We start from the raw sequence: 22,900 nt of genomic DNA on the forward strand, positions 1-22,900 counted from the left end.
GAGTCCAAGTGGCGCCTTGGGATGGAGTGAGAGCCGAGCAGCAGGCCTGTGGTCGAAACAGAGGATCACGAAGGGAGCGCTTTGGGGGTCCAACGTGGTGTAAAACTGGTTAAAGGACCTCGCGTTTTTGCTGCCACGGATTTAGGAGGCATCTTCTGTCCATCATGGCCCTCCAAAGGCTGTGCCCACCCAGCATTAGTGGCTCACTCGAGTCCAGCAGGTCGTTCGGTCAGTTGGCAGAACCTTTGAGCGAACGCGCATGCGCGACGGTAATAACGGTACACATGGCGGGTTTGCGGCGGCCATCTTCAGAGAACTTGAACAGTCCAGTCAATAAAAACTAAAAGTGAAAGGCGCACAGCAGCTTTGTCAGGGTGGACAACACGTCTCACTTTATTGTTCAATTAACAACTACAGAAGAAACAAAAACATTCAATCCTACCATCACTTGATGACTTAACTAACGCAAAAGTACTCGAATATCCCGCATTCCGCCCAGTGTCCCATCATCAGCCTGGTAAACGTCATCAGCAAACTACAGAAGCTACAAAGTACACGAAATAAAAACCAAAAGACAAAAATGGCTGAAACTCGCGACGAAGTGCGCTAAGCCGCTCAGCAGCGCCCGCCATGTGCTTCCCATCGAGCTGCTGCAAGCATTCCGTAGATTAGAATCCATCATCAAAGAGAGGAGGAGGATGAGGATGATGAAGGGTTTGCAGGACCCACCCGGCATCGTCAAAGCTGGTCACAGATCCTCGGCACCGCTTCGAAACCTCCGCGAACGCGCGTGGGCAGGACGTCCGGGACCCCCGACGCTTCACAAAAGCACAAATCTAAAGCGAGGAGGCGCGCCTGGTGCTCTGCACCGCCTCCGCTCACCCTCAGTTGGCACTGCCCACCCGCTCGGCGTCCTCAACAGTCGGTCGGTTCAGATTTGTGCTCTTCAGTGGAGGGAGGCGCGCATCCGTCCGTCCATCTGCCCAAGAACAGGAGGGTAACGGGCACAGAGGCGGCATTCGTCCTTGAACATCAGCTCTCGTTTTCCAGATTTCTCTCTCCGCGATAGAAGACAACTGCTACACAAAAGGCGACGGCACGCAGGATGAAGAGAGAAGACTTGCTGTAATCTGGGGGGCCGCTGCTGCAGAGGGTCTGACGGTGTGTAGATTGTGTGTGCGTGAGTGTGAGTGAGAGAGAGAGAGTGCGCATGCCTAGAGGGGTGTATGGGAGTGTGTCCTACTGGCCCCGCTCGTCAGCCCCGCTCAGGAGTTGTCCGAGGGCACGTGCTCCTCGAAGCCCTCGCTCTCCCTCACCAGCGCTCTCTCCAGGATGACGCGGCCCTCCTTGTAGCGCTGGCTGTCCTCCGTGGCGAACTCGTAGATCCAACCCAGCTTGCTGTTGCAGTTCTTGCAGCTGACGTCCCTCACCATGTGTCTCCCCGTCAGCATGACTCGGTCCTGGACTTCGCTGTACTGAAGGTTTACCACCTGGAAAGAGAACAAGACGACAAACCAATCAGACACTGGGGGACAAGTCGGAAAGGGGAGGAGCTTCAACAAGCGCGTTAGACCCGTGATTGAGTTGGGGGGCCACACTCTCCCAAACCCTCCCTACCTGCCTCAGTGACGTCCGCCCATTTTCGACAGACCCGTTTTACTTTTTAACCAGGATGTCAGAAGTCTCCACCTGCCCACTTACTAGTTGGTGGAGGTGCCAGCCATAAACTTCCACAGGTTTCTCACATTCCTCCCCAAAGAACTGTGGGCCTCCATGCTTCAGGTCACGGCTCTGCGGTGGTCCCTCCAATGATGACTTGCAGGCCACACGGTGACATTTTGTTTCCAATGCCCTGTTGGGAGACCCTTCAACAACCAGGCCTCGGCTCCGTGGCCAACGTCTCGATTTTCCATACAATGCCCCCGGTATTTTGTGCTTCGGGACGTGTCAAGAGTCTCCACCATACGGCTGATTGTCCTGGTCAAACAGGGTTAGGGTTAGGAGGACATCAAGACAAGGATGGTGACGTGATCTCTGAACGGTGGACTTTTCTTCAAGTGGTCTCCGAGTCCTTCAGCAGGTCCTGAGCTGTCTGTCACCCTGGGGTTCTGTGGAAGCAAACTCTACCCATCTCAAGGAGTCCATCTGTGCCGTGAAGTGTGTACGGTGCCCAGCTTCAGCCAGCGGCGTCCCAACAAACACCTTGGACGTCACTCAAAGTCACGACATCAGTTCATGGGGACACCCATGCTGCTTAGAGAGACGATCGGCTTGGCGAATGGAAACTTCTGACTCCCTAAAAATCCAAAATAAAAACAACCGTGGAGAAAACCTCCTGGAAACAAAACACATTGAACTGGGAATCGTTGGGGAAAGCGAGAAGAGGCGGAGGGAGTTCAAAGTGTGTATGGCCTCAGTCACGCGCACACACACGCTATGACACCCCTCCAAATGCCATCCCATCAAGCACTAAGCCACTGACAGACGCTCAGGGACTTCAGAGGTGGCACCATCACGTGACATTCCTGCTCCGTGGTGTCCCCACAGGTAACGAGAGGTGACTTATCGGGACGTGGAAGCACTAAGGAGCCATGAAGTGGCAGACCATACAAACTTGATGCCAAGCCTTCGGGCAGACCAAACACACACAAAGCTCCTCGACCTCCCCAACTTGGCCCGCTTACCCACTGACATGTGAGATGGAGAATCCCACCTAAAGAGCAGCTGGCATCACAGTCCAGCAATGTGCCGCTGACCTCGCTAAACTGGCCAGCCCACTGCAGAGATAAGTCCCCACCCCGTACGCCACTAACAAACAAACGAGGCCACCATGAGACACGAAAGCTTCAACTAACTGACATGGCGGCTGTGGGCGACTTTCTTTTTGCTTTCTATTCTCAGTACCCTATGGTGGCAGCTGGCATGACAAGCACTGTGCCCAACTCAACTTCCGAGTCACCAACGGCAGACAGAGCTTGAAAGGCCGAACCTGAAAATGGCGATGGACACTTTGGTGCCCGCGCTGCTTGGCACGTTTGTGTTTATTGGAAGGCTAAGCAGGAGCTGCAGATGCCCAGTCGCCATGAAGATAAATGAATACGAGGGGGCCAAGACTGTGCCATGGCTGTACCCGGTCCTGTCAAGTACGAGCAAAACCAACGCTTAAAGACAATAAAGCTCAGAGTCACCAATAAGCCCAATGAACACTGGGGTCCAAAGGGTGGCCGACGCAGCTCCCGTCACTCAGTGAAGCTCTCTGCCATGCACTGGGCTGGCTGGTTTATGGTGGACTGTGGCACAATCGAGGACACACACGGGGACCTAAACAGCGATCCAGGTCCTCGACTAGAGAAGGGCAGTGACAGCAAACAATCACAGACTGGCAGGGTTACTGCCAGACGGTGGCCAAGTGGCACTCGGATGAGCTTCTGGTTTACTTGTCCGAGTAGGGACTCCGTGAACGAGGACACTGGGACATCTGGATGACAGACAGGTGGAGCTCCGAGAAGATCAAGGTGGTTTGTGTACCCGAGCACGTGCCGTGACAGGAGCACCACATGACCTCTCTCGGGGGCTTGAGGCTGAGCGTAGGACATTCTCCCCCGACTAAGTCTGTCTGCTGCCACCACGCTTGTCCTTTAAAAGGTGAGAGGACGGTCCACAAAAAAAGAGCAAGAGGCCCCTTAGCTGTTCCCCCTCTCAAAAGCCCACCAGGCAGTGCTGCCCAGGTCAGTTTGGCTCTTCATTATTGCATTTCAATGGACTCCAGGCGTGGGCGACTCTCAGGACGACACAAGGGAAGTCCAATGGCAGTTAACGTCTAGTGCCACACAAAGCAACTTCCCCTTGTAGGCCCAGGACAATCCAACACAAGGTGTGCCCTTCCCAGCCCCATTGTGTAATGGAGGACCTCAGTTGAGGGCAACTTCCTGTTCACGCTAAGGTGGGAAGTGAGCCACGCTGGCCTGAGGCGGGCGCGGGGGTGTTTGTCCAATGCAGTGCCAGTCCTGGAGGGCCACAGCTTTTCATTCCAACCGGTGACCACCCTTCATTTCAGTGACCCCATTGAAGCGAGCCAGCAGATGGGGGGCTTCAGACCCCCCAGCAGTCTCTTAACGAGAGGCCAATTCATTAAACCCGCAGCTCACTGCTTCTCTCCTTCTGCCACAGCAGACCTTTATAAAACTTGGGATTTTCTGACCCCCCACCATTAAAATGTGCCGGTGACCCGAGCAGATCAACGTCACCGAGACCCTCGCCTTTCTTTATCTTCAGATACGGTGGCTGACTGGCCGTGTGGCGGCTCGTTTGGCTGCCAATTAAGGAAAAACTGAGGGGGTCCGAGTCAAGCCAAGTAAAACGAAAGCAAAACAGGAGAATCAGCAGCCACTGGGGGGCCGTCCAGGACTGGAGTTCAGGGGTCCGGCCCAAACTAGAGTGTCAATGGTAAGGTGCCTCCTCATTGGTTAGTGGCGGCGTCAGCTGCACTGTCACCTGTACGGAGGACGGCCAGATTGTCACTTACAGTCTGATAAACCAGAATGCATCACCACGTGGCATCCGGCGTGCCAACATTCACCCACAGCTGGCATTTTGATCTCAAAGACGTGGGAGTCCTTCAAGATGGGACGTCGACCGACACTGCCCACTTCTTAACGGCCACAGAGCGACACTGGCATTGAAGGTAAACGTTGGGTCCCGGTGGCTTTGGCTCCACCGTCACCTGAAAACATCGCTTTTTACAGAGGACCCACTTTAATGACAAAGGTGTGCCAGTCTGAAGATCTGCGACGTCATTGTGAGCCCGCGAGTGTTGTGCAGACGCGGGTGCCGTGGATATGGTGGCAATAGGAGGAGCCTTTGGGAACACGAGGATTAGAAGAAAAAGAGAGAAAAAACAACAAAGAGTTTTATTAAACGTACCGTCTGGGGGTGACGGGCGCGCAAAGCCATCGTCAGTTTTAAACGTGTCCTCCGTAGTGTACCGCCAGACCGTGTGGGTAGGTCGAAGATCGAGTATTAGGGGGGCCGTGAGTGTCAGGTTTGAGGGGAAAGTGGATGTCATGTGGATGGTGGGGATAATAAGGGGGCCCGTAAAGTCATTTTGGATTTCGTTTTTGTCACCGTTGGGACAACAAGGACAACAAAGGAGATGCCGGGGTGAAGCGTATCGTTAGACGGGCTGGATCGCACTGCAGAGCCGTGGTAGACGAGGGCACAGTGGCTGGCGAGTTGTGGGTACAACCCAGGAAGCCAGTGAGGGAGTCTTATTGGTTTTGTTTGGACATTGGGCTGTAACCCCAGAGCCGATTGATTGATTTTTTATTCTTCGCTGTATAGATGGTTGCACTTCTTTGCTTTCAACATCCCAGTCGGTGCCAACTACAAGCAGCACACCTGCAACTCCATCGACTTCGTAGGCCGAGTTACAGCGGCACACGAAGACCAACGATGCCACAGCAAACGAGCGTCACTCCCGGTGCTTAATCCACACTCACGCCATTCAATTTGCCCACAAGACGCCAAGAACGTGCTGCGCCGCCAGATACTCAACGGCGTTACGTGTCAGCCGCCATGTCAGGAGCTTTGGACTCCTCCTCCTCGTCTTTTCAGAGATGCCCATATTCATTTCAGTTCGCCATTGTGTTAAAGGCGACGCCGAAGCGAAGGGCACTCGCGGGTGTCTGGCAAAGGCGAATGACGGCCCATTTTGCATTTGTAACCTCGAGGTGAGGTGTAAACGGGTGTGGGTTTGTGTTCGAGGTGCGCGACTAACCCGGCAGGTCTGACATGGCAAGCTGACCAGGGAACGGAGACGCCTTTAGATAAAGGTGGGCTGATCGATGGGCGAGATTGGAGAAGAAGGGTTAGAGAGGGTGCCAGGCGGCCAATGTTAATGCATGGCTTGAGGCCCCTGGGATTTCGATTTGTATATTGGACTGCCAGTTTATGTCAAGGCTGCTGATGCCCGTGGCCGAGCCGAGTGACTGCATGTATGTCGGGGTCCGAGCCTCGGTGGTCCGTCTGGTTTTCTTCTTTGCATTTTCATCATTGGAGTTGTTCTTTTTGTACCTCTCATTGCCCCCCTCAGTCCTGGCAGGGCACCTTCTATAGCTGAGGGCTTGTGACGTGTGCACTTGGACTGGAGACCTTCTACTGTACGCTCAGAGCACCGAGCCACATGCGCCATGTGTGTGAGCGGACGGGACAGTGGCCTCCTCACAACGTCCTCACTTGCGTTTCTTTTGACCTTTAACCTCTAGTGTGCTTTGCAGAGCGTGTGCAACATTAGCCAAAGCATAAGCTGGTACTGGACTGGACTCCTGACCACCCAAATGTGAAGATTCGGGGGGTTTGCTGTGGTGTTTGTTGCTTTTTCATTTACAATTACGTGTGCGTGGCGCCCTATGAGCCCCCCACACCTCTGGAGGACTTGACGTGTGGATCTGGTGACCCGAGTAACACGAGAGTTTCGATATTTGCTGAGGCTCAGCAGTGGTCTCCATAGCCCACCAAACCCACCCAGTTTTTTCTCAGCCATCTTCTAACTAACATTTCTGGGGTGGACTTTTCACCAATGGTGGCGACTGCTCAGTTCATTGTCCGCCTTTGATGACAACTAATGAGCAGAGTTGACAAATGTGAACAACTAGAACAGGAAGGGGGACACTCGGTGACAGCCGTGTCATTCAGTGGTGACAACATGGCAAAGCAAAAGGAGAAAGTCACTTGCTACACTTGTAATTATTTATTACACTTTCATTTTAACATTAAAACTTGGCAGGGGTCAAAAGTCCTTCAATGCGCCACTTTGGCACCTGAACCAAAGCCCAGTGCACTTCACGAGGGGATAGGGAAGATACCACCGGAGTGGCAGTCTTGATGAACCTGCTCATCACATGATGTCACTCACACACACAGAGGGCACACACAGGGCAGCACGCTCGCTTTGACCTTTCACCCAGGACGCTTTAGGTCCCCAGCAGCACCAACGAATGACAAGCAAATGAAGAGCAGGTAGCAGACAGGAGGAGTCCGAGGACCAAACCACCGTCAGGCCTGCCAGGCTCAACTGGCTCTGGAGCTTGGGGGGTCCACAAACAAATCCATTACCACGGCTGCCCCCCAAGGCCTTTCGAGGCCTCCTAAAGTATGCTCACCTTATTGAAGAGGAACGCTCTCCCAGTAGCCCCCGTAAAGCGAGTCGAGATGAGCTCCGAGCGATTGGTCAGAATGGTATCACAGTTGGCACAGGAAAACAGACGAGTGCCACCAATATGGTCCAGGAAAATGCGTCCCATTGTCCAGCAAAGAAGCACGTGGAAGGCCTGCAAAGAGAGAAGTGAAATTGTGACACTTGACCAATGAGAGGCGTCTGACAGAAAGCTAATGAGACGGGCAGGCGGTGGGCACAGAAATCTGCAAGAGACACAAAGGAGCCGAGGCTGAAAACCAGCGAGCATCAGCTCGTCACATTCAAAAAGAAAACGTGTGGGGGCCCTCTGGTCACCCTCATTTGTAGAAATGTCCCACATCATTGACCAGTCGTCTGGGGGGCTTAGGGCTCGCATCCAGAATCAACAGCGCCTGGTTGTGCCCACCTACACGCCTGTGACAAGTCGGAGTGGGCGATCGCTCAACACCCACGTATGGGCATCAATCCCCGACAGGCTCCTCATCAGAGCGTACCCATCTTTCAAACGTATCCTGAGCGGGCAAAGGGTGCCACTCACTGCGCACGAAACTTTCCTGTTGAGTAACCTCACTAGTGCATCACGCCGGACCCTTGCTGGTGGCTCTCTGCAGTCACGGACCCCTCGATTCTCTAAGACTTACCTTTGTGCTGCTTCGGTGAACAATGGAGAAGTGCGACCACCCACAACACATGGACGCTCATTGGGTGGCACTCTGCCTGCCCCTCAGTGCCCTCACACAATACAAATAAAAAGCAGTGGCCCTGAATATGGAGACTATGCCACACTGAAGAAAGATGAAGGCAGGGCAGTGCCACGCTGTTATTCTTACTGCCATCTTTACCCAAGGCCACTTACCCCCGAGACACAACTGCTTCCCCAGAAGGTCACACTGTAGTGGGATTTGGACCTCCCAGCTCGGGGTCTAAGCTCCAAAGTCTTGCCCACTCACTATGCCAATGACGATTCAAGCTGTCCCCGAGAAGAGACCTGGCACACAGCGTGGTGAGGAGACTTCAGCTGAACTGCCATTGAATGCACACAGAATTAAGAACAGGTCTGGTGGAGTGGGCACTGCCACACTGCCAAACCAACACCTGTGCCAATGTTGCTGACACTCCAGAGGCTCTCCCTGGCAGATGGGCACGGCGCCGCACCTAGACGTTTCAACGGTCAGACTCATTTCGAGTGTCACAGTCGTCTGCCCTGAATGTTTCAGGCCGAGTCATCTTCAGGGAACAATGGGGGCAGGACAACCCAGACCACCGTCAGTGCGGGCAGCGCCTTCAAATAGTAAAAACGGAGTCTGGGGGGCAAACTTCAAATGACTGGAATCACAAAGGAGGTCTCTTAACTGAGGAAGATGACGACAAAGTAGAAAAGCAGCAGAGAAGTGAGAACACTCACCCACAGCAGTCCAGAGACCACCCAGAGACCACCCTGACCAGAAAGGGCGTCAATCAGTAGAAGTGAGTTAGCGCACTAACCGACAAACAGAAGACCCCCGTTTATTGCGATTAGGGCACCCAGTGACGTTGACATCACGAAGAGGAGGACATTACGTTTATTACGTTGTGCCAGCGACTGCTCCAGTATAAAAGTGAATATCTGAATTCTGTGGGTAGGACCTCCGGACCCTAAAAAGAGTATCTGGCGGGCACTCAACATTGGCATGAAAAGTGGACCTTCCGAGTCCAGCATCTCATTTGGGGCACCGACACAACCACACCCCTAGAAACAGCCACAAGTTAGGGGGGCAGCTGCATGGCACTCTGGGGTGACAACTTAAAGGGGTACAAAGCCCACTCTCAGCAGGAAGCCTGCACCCCACAGTTCAAATCTGACAGCTTAAATGCCCACCGGACATCAATGCAATGGGCTCTGCCACCGAGATAAGCACGGAACACACGGGGTGGCAAATTCACAGAGGGTACCACTTGGGACTGTCGTCATGTGGGGGCAAACAGAAGGACGACAACAGCACAGTAAGAGTTCCAAGACACACACAGCGGGCACACAGCTGCGACACCTGCTGATGGTCACCCGATGGCACATTGAGTGTCACCAACAAAACCACATGACGGGCGATGAAATGTTAACAAATATGTGAAGAGTCAGAGTGGCAGACTCCCTCCAGAAAAGCTGCCTGGATCCATGACACAAGAAGAGCCCTGCCAGGCTGGCCACCGACGCCAACCAGCGAAAGGCTCACTGGGGGGTTTACTTGACATTCACAAGCCTTGGGGGTAGTCAGTGCTATGTGCTGCTCTAGGGGTCTTCAGACCCACACAGCCTGATGACATTTCCACATCAGCCATGCGCCCGAGAATAATAAAAACAATAAGTGGCAGCGCCAAGGACGACACGGCGCAAGTTCAGCTCGGCCACACTGTCAGAGAGCGTCAGTGGAGCTCACACGCTGGAGTGCCAGGCCAGCACTGAGGGAGGCAGGTGGGCGGGCACACGATGCCAGTGACATTCACTTGCAAGACTGCACGATGCCAGCCGGACTTGGAGAGAAGTGAAGGTGGTGACGTGGTGTCTGCCCAGAGCCGCTGGACCCCGAAGCACACAAACGCCACCAATCAGAGAAGTCCGGCAGACCCTCGATGGCACGGATGTGCACGACTTGTAATTAACGTGTGCAAGTTTTACATTAACCCGGGTACATGTCCACTGCTACTGACCACCATCCAACTCGGAGACCTCCATACCTACCAGTGTGCACCAGACAGGCAGAGAGAGGAGAACAGAGAAGCGAGCAACGGACTGGGCAGAACAGAAGTACCAGGCAGTCCTGGGCATGGACCAGGCTAATTTGTTTTAAACAGGTTGTTACTCCAATCTGGGACCACTTGGACCACCACCGTCTCCCCATGGCTCATCATGCCACAGCACCACTGACCGAGCGAGGGGACAACACACAGCAAAGGACCTGATGGTGCCTGGCAGCTTTGTGGGGTCCTCAGGTACCCTCTCAGCCCGACACGAAGGCGCCCCTTCACGTTACACCTACAGACCCTCACGTCCCACGCTAACTTCAAGGGGGATCCTCCTGTGAAAGACCACTTGGACCCACCAGTCAAAAACTGGAAACCCAATCACCCATCTGCTCTTCAGCATCAGCCAGCCACTCCTGTTTGTGGGGGGACGTCAGCCGATGGTGAAAGGACCACCCTGTGAGCACCACCACGAGGGCCAGTCTGGTCACATGTGCCATTCAGGCGGGTCACGTCACCCGCAGGTGGAGACCAAGGCGCTGCCACTTGACTGGCCACCTCAACGAGCGCCTGCCGTATGTGCCACCACCAACCAGGCAGTGGGCGTGGAGTACGCCAGGGTGGATTGGCCTGGGGGCACAGAAGAACTAGAGAAGGGTGGGCATCAAACCCACCACAACGCCAAGCTGATCAGTTATGGGATGATGCTCAGTGACACGCCAGCCATGATGGGAGTGATCCACCCACCTGGTGCCCACTCTGGGCGCTCTTATCTTGGTGTTTGGGGGGCCGCTCAACATTTCTGCATTCCTCGAGAGGAACATAAAATGGCGCGGATGTACCCGTGTTAAAGCCAAGTAACAGTGAAAGGAGGAGCCCGTCTGCCAAACACCCTGCGCCCACCTGACAGTGCTGTGCCCTCTGTGGGTGCCCATTTCTCAAAAGCAGGCCGGGCCTTTAATTATTAATACTCTGCAGTTCAGCAGCGGGTGTCTGACAGCAATGGTGGGCCGCAGCTCTAGCTGTCACCAAGCCACGCTGGTGTCTCACACGTCAAACGTGATGTCCCCGGCAGTGACGTCGATACGCATTTAATATTCCTTAAAAATAAAATGTGCCCAACGAAGAAGGGCCCTGAGAGGAGTTTGAGAAGAGATTGCGCGCCAGCCGACTGGCGGACTTCGCCTGCTGTCACTTTGGGGACATTTCTGTGAGGCCAAGCAACTGTTACCAAGACGCACGGATTACCGGTACATCCTGAGCACCCACCAAACACAGGCGATTTGTGACCGACTGGCAGCCTGCCTGCCACCCCCAGGAGCTCATCTGGCCACGGGTTCAAGAGAAACAGCCGGCCCTCAGCCACAGCTTGGCGACACCCGCTAGCTACGACAAGAAAGCCACCAACCACCCGCTAGATGCAATCCCAGAAGGCCCAGTCGTGTCACCCACTCTTGACCTGACCACGTGCACCAGCAGGGGGCGCCAAGCGAGTCTCAAATCACTAGAGCTTGAAAAGTGACACGCGGGCACCTTGGGGACAGGCGAGCCCAGAGTCTCCTCACTATTCCAGCACCACGCCAGGCCTTCCTCTTCCTCTCCAGACCGGGTGACTGACAACCCAACCAACTCTGGTGCCACTTAGCGTTAGGACATTTGACAAACGATGGGGGGCCGGGGTCTCACAGACTCTTCATAGCCAGTCGGCCTCTTCTCCGTCTATCCACGTGACTTTATCTCAATGGTGAAATCGTCTGCCAGGCTCACCGCTGACCGACGACAGCTCATCACCGACTGGCATAGAGGTGGGCACCACAGGCACCCCTCAGCCACAGTTTGGGCGCTCAAGCACATTTGCACAGCAGACGTACTTTGTGCCCTTTGACAAATACAACGCAGAATGCCACAAGGGGCTATAACAGACTCTGCCCCCTTTTGACAGCCCCCCAGCCTTGACTCCCTAAGACGACAAGGAACCCCCCAAAAAATGGAAGAGCCCTCAGGAAAGGCAACTCAAAGAGAGACCCCCCCTTACCAGGTAGGCTGGGTGGGGTCAATACAACAGGACACAAGAGCCGATATCCCATAATAGGATTTTGAGTCCTGGAGACCCCCAGCCATCAAGCTGCCTCCCCCTATTGGCACTGGGCCAGCCAATCCGATGGCAGAGCGAGATCTAAAATGTTCACCAACACCACGTAACTCAAGCTCGTCCTCAATTTAAATAAGCCCCCCGCCCCACACCTCGATACTAAAACGACAAGTCAGAGGGCACGAGTGGCACAACATCAGAGTGATGCCAACATGACAACATCAAGGCACAGAGAGACACCCAAGAAAGGGTCAAGGGGGGGTAAGCCATCAACTTGGAGCTGACCACCCGGTGACATCACAGACACCGAGGTCACAATGTCAACGGCAAGTGCAAAGTAAACGGGGGGGGGGGGCCTTTAGACACACAGGGGCACTCAAAGAATTTGCACTGACGGCTCAAAATGGCCACCGATTAACTGAGGGTCTCATCTACAGACCCCATCGGGGGGGCACTTACCATGGGCATGCCACTGGACTTTATAATCAGATTTCAAAATCACCGGGCATCTTCCAAAGGAATGAACGTGTGGTCTTGTCCATTCTGGCCCCCCCCCCATCACTGCTAGCACAATGCTGGTGGGCGGGGCTCCGTGTTAAATGCTTTGAGCAGGACGGAGATGCGCTATAGAAATGTCACTCCCGTGTCCCTGTGTGGGGGGGAAGTTGTCACTTTAGGAGGGCCAGGTCACCCGTGGGGTCTTGAAGAGCTCATCCTTCTGGCCTGAGAGAAAGGCTTCACCAACTGACCCCCCAAATGACGGTGACGTTTAATTTCACTGAGGATGTCGGTCTCTTTCTTTCTTTCTTTGTTTTCACTCCATAATAAGACCAATCAAACGTAGAAGATCAAAACTCCGTTCCTCTTTCTGGAACACAAACCCCGCGACACGCCGGCTGCTCCTTAAATCGATTACCGAAGACCCGCTTGACTGGAAAGGCCGGCCGGCCAGCTGAAGCCCCGAGCCCTTCTTCGTGGCCGCCTGTGCCCTGCACGCCCGAACGTGTCCGGCCCGCTGCCCCACCCACCGCGGGGGCTAAAAACAGAAATTCGCTCCACCCCCCCCTCCCCCTTCACCGCAGAGAAAATGAACAGGCAGCCGGAGGGAGGGGGCACCGACCGACCGACCCACACGAAGGCCTCGGAGCCCACCAAACAAACAATGGCGTGCGTGCCGTGGCGTCACCCGGTCAAGGCTTTCAAGTTTCAAAAATCAACTCGCCACGCAAACCCTTCGTCGCCGTCAACTTGAACCGTCGCGTTAGAAAGTCGCCAAAGGAGGAAGCGGCCGAAGAAACAAGCAGACGGTGCGGCACGAAGGCAGACACACCGAACGAAACCTCGCACGTCCCTCCAGAGAGGTGTCATAGGCCATTGGTGCGGCCCGTCGTCGTCAAAGTCGTCCTGGGGCAGCCGTGCGGCCCGTCACCGCCTTCGACGCTGCTTCGTGGCGGACGGCCCCTACCTGAAGGCAGTGAAGAGCGGCTTGGCTCGGTCTGGTGTGAAGTCTGTCGCGGAGTGGCGTTGCGTTTTCCTCCCGCAGGATTTTTCTCGTTGAACTCTCGCGCTGCGCTCTCGCCCCGCTGGAGGTCGTGCGGTCTCTAGCGGACCGCGTTCTGGTCTCCGCTTCGCCCGCCCAGTCAGTCCGTTTGTCCGTCCGTCTCGCACCCGCGCTGCCTGCTCTGCTCACCCTTTTGTTTTCTGTCGCTCAGCTGTTCCTGGCGCTTCGACCACAACATCCGGCAAGTGACGTCACCTTAAAGCGCTCGCTCACTCACTCACTCGCTCGCTCGCCTGTTCTCGCGCCACTGTCAACCTGTAGAGGGCGCTCCGCTATCGCCGTTCAGCGCTCGTAAAGATCACTCGGCGCTGAAGTGCAGTGCGCTTTATTTAAAAAGGGCTAAAGAGCTCAAATAATCGATGTGGCCAAATCCAGCGTGTCGGGTCAAGGGAAGTATTCGGCAGTGAGGCAGGAAGCAACCAAATCCACGCCATGATTGAGCGAACAAGCCTGTCTTTGGCATGAGGGCGGGGGGAGAGCGTGCAGACGGTACACCGATAAGGGAGCTGCGGCCATTCTGGATCCGGAGGGGGCGCCTATTAGAAGGCACAAGCGTGTGTATATTTTAAAAGTGGTCGATTTCAATACACTTTGAAGTCTAAAGGAATAAATCGAATTACTAATTCATACCGTGTAGATAAGTCAATCCGCACTCGCGCTCTTTTAAGCACCCTGAGGCGCTTTGCTGGCCTTCATCATCCGAGGGTCACAAGAAGGTCTTCCCAGCAGACAGTGGAACTCCCGAAGGCTTAAATGTTGGCGGCAACATCAGGCAGGACCGGCGGCGAAGTACGAGCACCACCGCGGCAGGAACCGGGCGGACCGACTTGAACTTGAGATGGGGGTGGGGGGGTCCCCCACCATTCCGAGGGTGCGATAGGGACTGGCGTCTCTGCCCTGGGAGATAATGGTGGTGCCCAGTGGCAAAGGCGCACGTCATCAGCGGAGAAAGAGGCCGCCTATGACCTTCTTTGTTTCTTTCCTTCATTTGCTTTCTTTTATATAGTGCCTTTTATAATGGACACCATTATATAGTACTTGATGGTGGTGCTCGTACATCTCTTTGTTTGCTATGTCACCTTTCACAACTGACTCCATCAATACAGCTTGCTTTCTTTCTTTCTTTATGGTCATCCTTAATGGACTCTGCGCTTTCCGTGGCTCGTTGGGGTCCTTGAAAGGACTCTTCGCCTTTTGTCACACTAGTCGGCTCCGTCACAATGCTGTATAGCGCCTTTCACGGATAGCGATGTGCTGATACGACTGGTTAACCCGTCGCCTTATTGTCTGTCCTTCTACTAGGACAGGGCAGGGCAGGTGACAGACAGCCACCGCAGCTTTTCTACTGCATGTCGTATGCCCGGCGGCCACGAGGTGTCGCCCTTGTGCCGAGGATGGCCTCCCGCTTCGGCGTCTGTCCGTCCGGTTGGCTCCAAGTCGCTCATTCCGGTTGAGTGTAACGGTGCCGTTTAAAATGTTTTGATTTTAAAAGTAAAGAGCTGCCATTCCAAACTGCCCTTCAGACTTATAAGTGGACAGTCACCTTGAGGGCACAGCCAAGGACTGAAAGCAGCCCCACCAGGGACCCTCCTATTTTGCCTCATGTACATTACAGGCGATGCCACCCTATAAGGGGGTGTTGCTGCCAGTTTCAACAAGTGGACTGATAAATTGAAGGTTAACCAGAAACCAACACCCCCGACTTCAGTTACGCCATGTGCTAGGTAGGCGTACCCAAATGTACAGAAATGGGCACACATAGGGAGCTGGCATTTGAAACCAAGTCCCTGGGGTTGCCCAAGCGCCCTGCTCAGCAGTGACCCGTGGCTAGCCATGTGCTATCGAGTTTTATTTAACATCCTGATCAGAAGATCAAAATCTTTATCTGCAGGTATCATTAAATTCGCGGGCGATGCCATTTGGCGTGACACAGCAATAATCAAATAAAAAATGACATCAACACAAAAGAAAGAGCAGTAACATAACAACTAGCAATAGACAATATGGGAGGTCCCAAGGACTTGTGCCCGAGACCACCGCACTTCATGCCACTTGGAGGTCGAGGAGGTGGCCTCTGTGTGTGTCAGTCTAAGGTGGCACCAGATGCTTTAGCTTTAAGGCTTTTCAGCCCTGAAGCTGGCACACCCTGGCATGACCCCACTGTGCTGGACATACCTGCTGTCACCCCCCGGCCACCACCAGCACTGCTTTATTGAAGGAGCTGTGTGGGACGAGATGTGAGGTGGCACACAGTGTGCCAGTCCCTGCCCCTCTGTGGACCCTTGTCGTATAGCACGGCTGCGCAGTTCACCCACCAAGAATCTGTGGGGCTCTTTTAGCGTCTGCCACTTCATCCTTTTGTCTTATATAGTGCCTTTCCCAGCCAGGACCCTGACATTGCATGCTGCCCGCCAGTTCCTAAGGCCCACACACTTTCTAAGGCCCTGTGCTCTCCTCCATATCGCGCCTTTCAGTTGCAAGTGAGTCGTGTATCCTGCGCCAGGGGGCACCCTCTGCCAACCTTCTTCAGAGTCTAGTGAATGAGTAATGAGAGTGCCAAGTGCCACCATTGGTCGTCACCTGTCCTTATCAGCAGTGTGACAGCCTGCTGACGGCGCACATTCGCTCTGAGTGTTGGTGGGGGGGGTCAGCAGATATAAATGGTGGGCGGTGAGCCTGGAACTGCTGACCAGTCCTTGTCACGAAGATGGCCTCACTTCAGACATTTGCACCTCTGCTTGCTCTGCTGAGCCACCTGTGTGTCCTGCAAGGTACTGTCCGGGGGGGTCCGGGGGGCTTCTGTGGTGCCATTTATCAGCCTGAGACTGAGGAGTCTGGGTGGGTTTGGTAGAGTTGGCATGTGCCCACATCAGAATGAACTCAAATTCTCTTTCTGCCCGCTCTGTGTGTCTCCTGCCACGTGAGTGTGGGTTGGCAGACTGGTGTGTCGTAGGTCGCGGTCCGTCTGCTCCGTCCTCTTGGAGCTTTTTAATGGTTTGACTCTGGAAGCACAGCCAAGGCAGAAATTGGGGGTCCTGGGACTAACAGGGTGGGCACGCCATCAGCCGTTTTTAAATTCTGAAACTTTTTATGGACCGGAGTCAAGTTCTTTGGGGGGGGTGGGGGATTTGGTCCCCCTTGATGTTTAGCATAATGTAAGCTTTTGGGGGTCCCCTTGGAGGTGAGCAGCTCAAAAGTTTGACAGTTGACGATTAACATAAATCAGAATTTGAATGTCCCCCCAAGACCCCCTGTAGCTTTGTCCCTGGGAGCTCCAAGTTGTAACAAAATCAGATGCAGCAGGAAAGCCAACAGTTGGGGGCTCGCGGGTGAAGACCCCATTTATGAGCTAAAGGCTAAAAACATCAAGTGAGCTGTTTAAACGTCATTAGTGAGCCAGGAGGTCCGCCCGCTTGCCCATCTGCTCGCCTGCCTGCCGTTTCTTTGGGCTTCTGTGTGGTGGTGGTGGTGGCACTGAGCAGGCCCATCATGCCAACAGGGCCTGAGTCATTGAAACGGCAGCACGGTGGGAGCTGGGGGTCCGCTGCACTGCACGTGTCTGAGGCTTTGTGGTACTGACCTTGTGCCCCGTGGTCTCGTTGAGTTTCTTTTAAAGCGGGGGGACAACTCGGCTCCCCTTGTGATTTGAAACACTTGAGTGTCTCGTCGCGGTTCAGACCCCCTTAGTCGGCGCCATCGCTCTCCTCTGGACCCCCTCTTTGTGTCATATGGAGACCACAGGTGAGGCCTGACTCACATGCTATATAAAGCTTAGGTTTGATCCCCCCGGACTTGTGCTGCACACATCAAGGCGCTATATAATCGAACACCCCACTAGCCTCGCTGACCGGTCCGCTACGGCTCCTTCTCCTGAGGGGTGCGTTCACGTTTCGGACCTCCCGTTCAGACTTCTTTACATTTCATTGCCCACAAATCTGCCCCCCTGTAATAAAATGAGCTGATTCTCCATTGCCAGTCTGGGATCATCTGCAGGCCTGGCCAGTGGTTTATGAGTATGAATGCCCGGCACTGACCCCTGCTGGACACCACCTTGTTGTGATGCAGATCCCCTCCCATAACCCCCTGCTTCCCGTGTTTGAGCCCATGTCGTTCCCTGTGCCCTGAGTGCCCACTTCTTTCAGTTGGATTGCAAACTTTTCACGTGGGACCTTCTGATAGTCCCCAGAAATCGTGTCATCTGCACCTGTCAGTTGGTCTGCTTTGGTGCCTCCTCGCAGAATTCCAGCATATTAGTGGATTATGAGCCCCCACCTGACGCCGCATCGACTGGCATGTGCCACTCGGCCTTTCCTTAGTCGCTCCTTCTGTTGATTTGCCTTTGGTGCATGTTAGGCTGACTGGCCTGTGGTCACTTGGATCAGCCCGCTTTATAGAATGGCATACGATTGGTAGCGTCCCGTCTTTAGGAATCCCCCCGGTGCTCGGTGACCGTTTCTATCTGCAGCCAGTAACTCCATGATGGACGAGCTCTGGTCCTGGTCACTTAGCACACTTCGGCTCTTCTCAAATCCCTCTGTGCCACCTTGGCGGTCCGTCGACTTCTTAATGTGGCGTATGTACAGTTGGCCCCCCCGTGTCTGCGGGGGATTGGCTCCAGGACCCCCGTGGGGGCTCAGGTCCCTTGTATAAAATGGCGTGGTGTTTGCTTAGTGGACGATCTGCACGCGTCCTCCTGCTCTCGATTACTTCAGACACCCGACACGATGCCAGCGCTACGTAAGCAGTCGTCATACAGGATTGTGCCACCTCCGAGATCAGCAGCAGGAGCCCTTTGGCTTTCTTTCTTTCTTTCTTTCTTTCTTTCTTTCTTTCTTTCCCATTCACATTTTTTTTTTCACTTCTGCAGGAAGTCCCATTGACCACTGGATTGTGACCCGTCCAGACAGCTCCAAGGTACTTTGACATTTGTACTCTTTTGAGGGCCTGCTGTATACTTGCCTTGGTTCTTGCTGTGAAAGGTGCCATATCAGCTCCTGGCCGATTGTGAGGTCCACTCCCTGACGAGGCCCCCATCACTCTCCTGAGCTAATGACATGAAAAGCCTCGCCATGATCCTGGGACTCCGCAGTCTGTTCTGTGCCCTTTTGTCTACTATGCCCAGGCTGTAGTGGTTGGGCATCAGAGGGTGCCATCTGCTGCTCGTAGACACTAGTGAGGGTGCCAGGTCGTCTCACCTGCTGGCTTCTCTTTTGCAGACACCCATCACCGAGTTCTCATGTAACCTGACTGCCCACACCGGTCCTCTTCCATCATCAGGTAAGCTGCTGTGCCAGGCCCAGGTGAATGCTGCACATGCCATCCATCTGTGGCATCCACAGACCCCTCCTTTGGGCCCTCGTCAGGCTTGGCGTGCTCTCCAGTGCCCCCTGTTGTCCTCAGCGCATTACTCCGGTCAGTACCCTGTGTCACCCCAGGTCGGCCCCAAGTGCCTCGCAGCGCCCCCTGCTGACTCCATTCTTGCTGCCCAGGCCACCTTTCCCTGATTTTCTTCCTGATTTGTTGACCTAGTGCCCCTAGTGGTGGGCTCTGGCATTAAGTGACTCCTTTTGTTTCTGCCCACAGTGCACAGCCTCAGACCCACTGATGTTTCTGTGGTGGCCGCCATGGGACTTGTGAGTATTGAGCGTGAAGGTACTTCGTGAGCTTTGGGGGGGGGGGTTGGGGGGGTTGGGGAGGTGCCCAGCCTGGGGTCTGCGTGCTGCACTCACCATGCCACTTGTCTCTATGTGCCAGGTGCTGTCAACTGACCACTCGAGGACCCCGACGTACCGGTGAGTCTGTGCTTTGGTTGATATTTACAGGTAGTCTTATCAGATATAGCGCCTTCCATACTCGCTCTGTCATGGCGCCCCCGCCTGGCACTGACTGGACACCTGCAGGGCCTTTATCTCCCTGCTTTCTCTTTGGGTTTGCATTAGTGGTGTCACGGGGGCACACTGTGGACCACCAGGTCCCAGATGTCATTACCACACCTGTGCCCGTCTGGGGGTTGTGACAACGAGACAAAAGGGGGGTGCAAAGAAAAATCAAATCTAGGAGCTGCAGAAGGCAGCGAGACCCACGAGGAGCCCAAGTAGCGGTCAGTAAGCGGGCCACTTGGTCAACGGCAAACCAACGAGATGAACTCCAAGAGGAAGTGCCAGGCATTTGGAGCCGATGGAACTGTCAGAGTTTAACCAGAGACCAAGTGTGCTGAGCCGCCGCCTGATGACATCACAGGCCATGTGACAAGAATCACTTGGCAACAACCTGCCCGGCAACCATAAACAAGATGGCCGCACCACACAAATGGTCAGGCTCAGTCACCCCCAAATTCAAGGAGCAGGCTTGGGGTCTACACCAACCATGAAGGGGGAGAGGAGAACCGTGACAAACCCCTGGCCTAAGTGACAAGAACATGTCAACTGAAGAATGCAGGCAGCTTGCTTTTGATTTTTATTTTGGCCCCTGTCGGTCACTTCGGATACTCTGAAGACGCGGTGTCACCATTGGGACCGCTGACGATGGCCATCTGGGCACCGCTATACGACCCCCAAAACTCCACAATAGGACTGCAAAGCTCAATGAAGCCTGACCCCAAAGTCGAGCAGCGGGCTCTTGGCCTACGCAGGCCCAACAAAATGGCGCCAAAGACGTTCAGCAGCAAACATCCGAAAGAGAAGAGAATGGCAACCGATAAAGGACCTCAGTTGTTATCTTCAGGACAAGAGCCGAGGAAGTCTGGAAACACAGACAGACAGACAAGCCAGCGCAGTCACAACCGGAAACATCCAGAAAGCCCTCCTAGTGACACAGCCCAAGACACGCAGGGGACACGAAGCCCAAAGCCACCAAGCCAAGCCCAGCATGATGGCCGAGGACGTCTGGGCTCAAGGAGACCCCCTGGTGTCCTGTGACCCCCCTGACTTCTCTTTCTTCCTTTCATTTCAGCGCTCATCACTCGGGGTTGCTGGACGCGCTGACAGGTAGGTCGGCCCCCGCTGTCCACTCTGTCCACTTGCCAGGCTCTTTGCCCCTCGTCGCCTAACGTCTGTCGTCTCCTACAGAAATCCTGCAGATGTTCAATCCCGGGGTCAGCCGGCTGCCTCAGCTCAACGTGGACGCCAGGTATGGACTGTTTAAGGCGCTATATACGGTAGAAGCAAATCCGGTCAGTCGGCCCGCCTGCCCTCAGCTGCCAACCTGGACGGCCATCTTTGCTCTTTTTTGATTTCTTTCCTGCAGTTCTCTCACTCAGCAAGCCAAGGAGTTGGTCAGCCAGCTGAAAGACCACCAAGGGGTGAGTACAAGAATGGGGGGGGGAGGGGGGGCGCAAGCAGCCTCAGGTTGTTTAATGGGTGCAGTGGGCCTCAGCTGGCAGCAGGGGGCACCCCACCTCTTGAATGCTTTGTCCCTTTGACCACCAGGCTGAAGGCTTCAAGCAGGACTGGAAGGTTGTGGTCATCTTTGTCGGACTGGTGGGCAGCGAGGTGAGTGTTGAGCTGCAGTGTGACATGAGTGTGGTGCAGTTGGCATGAGGCTGGCCTTCAGAAGCAGATGAGGGGGGCACACATAACAACTGAAGGCCAAACCTGCAGATCCCTTCCAACGGGATGGTCAGCCAGCTGACCACATGAATTGACCACCATCCTTCCTCTTCAGGCACAGATCCCATTGGAGGACGCCAAGGCGCAGGTGGATGAGGCACTGGGGGTCCTGCATGACCAGGTGAGAGGGAGAAGGCATTGAGATGGTAGGGCACGTCCTACAGGATTGTGTGGTGAGAGGCACTGAAAGGCACTATAAAGAATGAGTCGATGCCTTGTGACCTGTTGACGGTTGTCACCGTGGCTGGCAATCATCTCTCTGTGTCACTTGGCAGGTGCCCAGAGCCCTGGTGAAGCTGGTCCTGGAACAGAGCGAATGTCCTGATGGCACACACTGGGAATGGCAGAGGTAAGACGTTGCCCACTCCTGTGCCTCCTTCTTCTCCCTGTGCATTTGTGACAAGTGCCATCATGGAGTCTGCATGGCATCCCCACAGAGAGAGACAAGTAGTGAGAAGGAGCCCACTGCTCTGTAGTGGGCTGTCAGCCCCTGCCCTACCCTATAGAATGGCTGCCACCGTCATTCAGGTGACCCCCTGACCAAAGTCATGTGACAGCTGACCTCTGTTCACATTGACATTCCTGGGGACGCAAAAGTGATCGTCCCTTCTCAACTCCCATCTGCACTTCATCAGGGTGGGATGACATTGCTGTGGTCCACCGAACCTGGGCACAGCCACTGACCTCTGGTGCCAACTTGCCCACCACAGCCCCGTCCATTCTGGCCCCCTGAACATCCCCTGTCTCTAATTGGCTCTTGTGTGGTGAGTGTACTGGCACCAAAATGGAGGCGGGTGCTGCACACTTGTGGTGGTCTCTGTAAAGAGCTGTGAGTAGCGAGGAGAGCGTTATACACGTGGAATGAATTATTATTATTGATGATGATGATGATGATTAATGTGTCCTTCATCCACAGGTGCACTGACAACAGCGACTCGGACAGACGGAGTACGGCACAGCGGCTCAGTGGGGCTGTCCTCGGCTGGTCATACCAGGTACACAACGCCACTTTGAGGGGTGACGCAGCCAGCTAGCCCACCAGGTGGAGACTCGTTAGGTTGCCAACATGTGACCGACTAGAGGCAGGGTGAAGGTTCAGTGTGGTCAGTTACCTCCAGCAAGCTTTCAGTGACGGACAGAACTGGTGCAAGGCGCTATATAAAGAATGGATGGGAGTGGGGGGATGCAGAGAAATGAGGGGTCTTCCAATATCAGCAAATGGAGAACAGTTGGGGGGGCACTGTATAAAATAGAAATGGAGACGTGGGCGCATAGGTGGGTGGATGAATATTTATGAAAATGCTCAGAGAGATATCTGTGAGAGGATCGAGATGATAAGGAAACAGATGGATGTGAAAGGCACCATATAATAGGCAGATAGGTAGATGGGTAAAAGACCCCACATAACAGACTGGCAGATGTGTGTAAAAGGCACTATATCATACACGGGCAGATGGGCACATCCACTTTAGGGTCTTTATGTCCAGACAGATTCAGGGTGTGCCACCCTGCTGTGCTCAGTTGTGGTCACACGCACCCCACTGTGCCCTCTGCTCAAGAGGTCCCTTGTTTTGCCAAGTAACTGTGGATGCCACCACTAAAATGCCATCTTGAGTTATTGGGCAGATGGATGGTGGGTGTGATTGGAGGAACTGCAGGGGCTGTTGGCCAAGATGCCATGCTGCCTTTCAATTGAAGGCCTGGCATGATGCCAGTCTCTTGACTTT

The 22,900-nt window shown here is 54.4% G+C and overlaps 1 protein-coding gene and 1 long non-coding RNA gene across 2 annotated transcripts; one reads left to right on the forward strand and one right to left on the reverse strand.

Annotated features, from left to right (window-relative positions):
• Positions 1 to 365: 365 nt before the first annotated feature.
• Positions 366 to 13,756, reverse strand: ypel5 (yippee-like 5). Its single transcript, XM_028796297.2, has 3 exons — positions 13,471 to 13,756; positions 7,161 to 7,328; positions 366 to 1,490 (listed from the first exon to the last, which is right to left on the reverse strand). Exons 2-3 carry the CDS (start codon positions 7,299 to 7,301, stop codon positions 1,266 to 1,268), a joined length of 366 nt encoding a protein of 121 aa, XP_028652130.1. The 5' UTR covers positions 7,302 to 7,328; positions 13,471 to 13,756; the 3' UTR covers positions 366 to 1,265.
• Positions 13,757 to 20,689: 6,933 nt separating this feature from the next.
• On the forward strand, positions 20,690 to 21,524 carry LOC127527299 (uncharacterized). Its single transcript, XR_007934601.1, has 4 exons — positions 20,690 to 20,866; positions 20,994 to 21,056; positions 21,229 to 21,294; positions 21,449 to 21,524. It is a non-coding gene; the product is annotated as an uncharacterized LOC127527299 (long non-coding RNA).
• Positions 21,525 to 22,900: the final 1,376 nt, after the last annotated feature.

The sequence above is a fragment of the Erpetoichthys calabaricus genome, chromosome 3, assembly GCF_900747795.2.
Source record: "Erpetoichthys calabaricus chromosome 3, fErpCal1.3, whole genome shotgun sequence".
Lineage (NCBI taxonomy): Eukaryota > Metazoa > Chordata > Cladistia > Polypteriformes > Polypteridae > Erpetoichthys > Erpetoichthys calabaricus.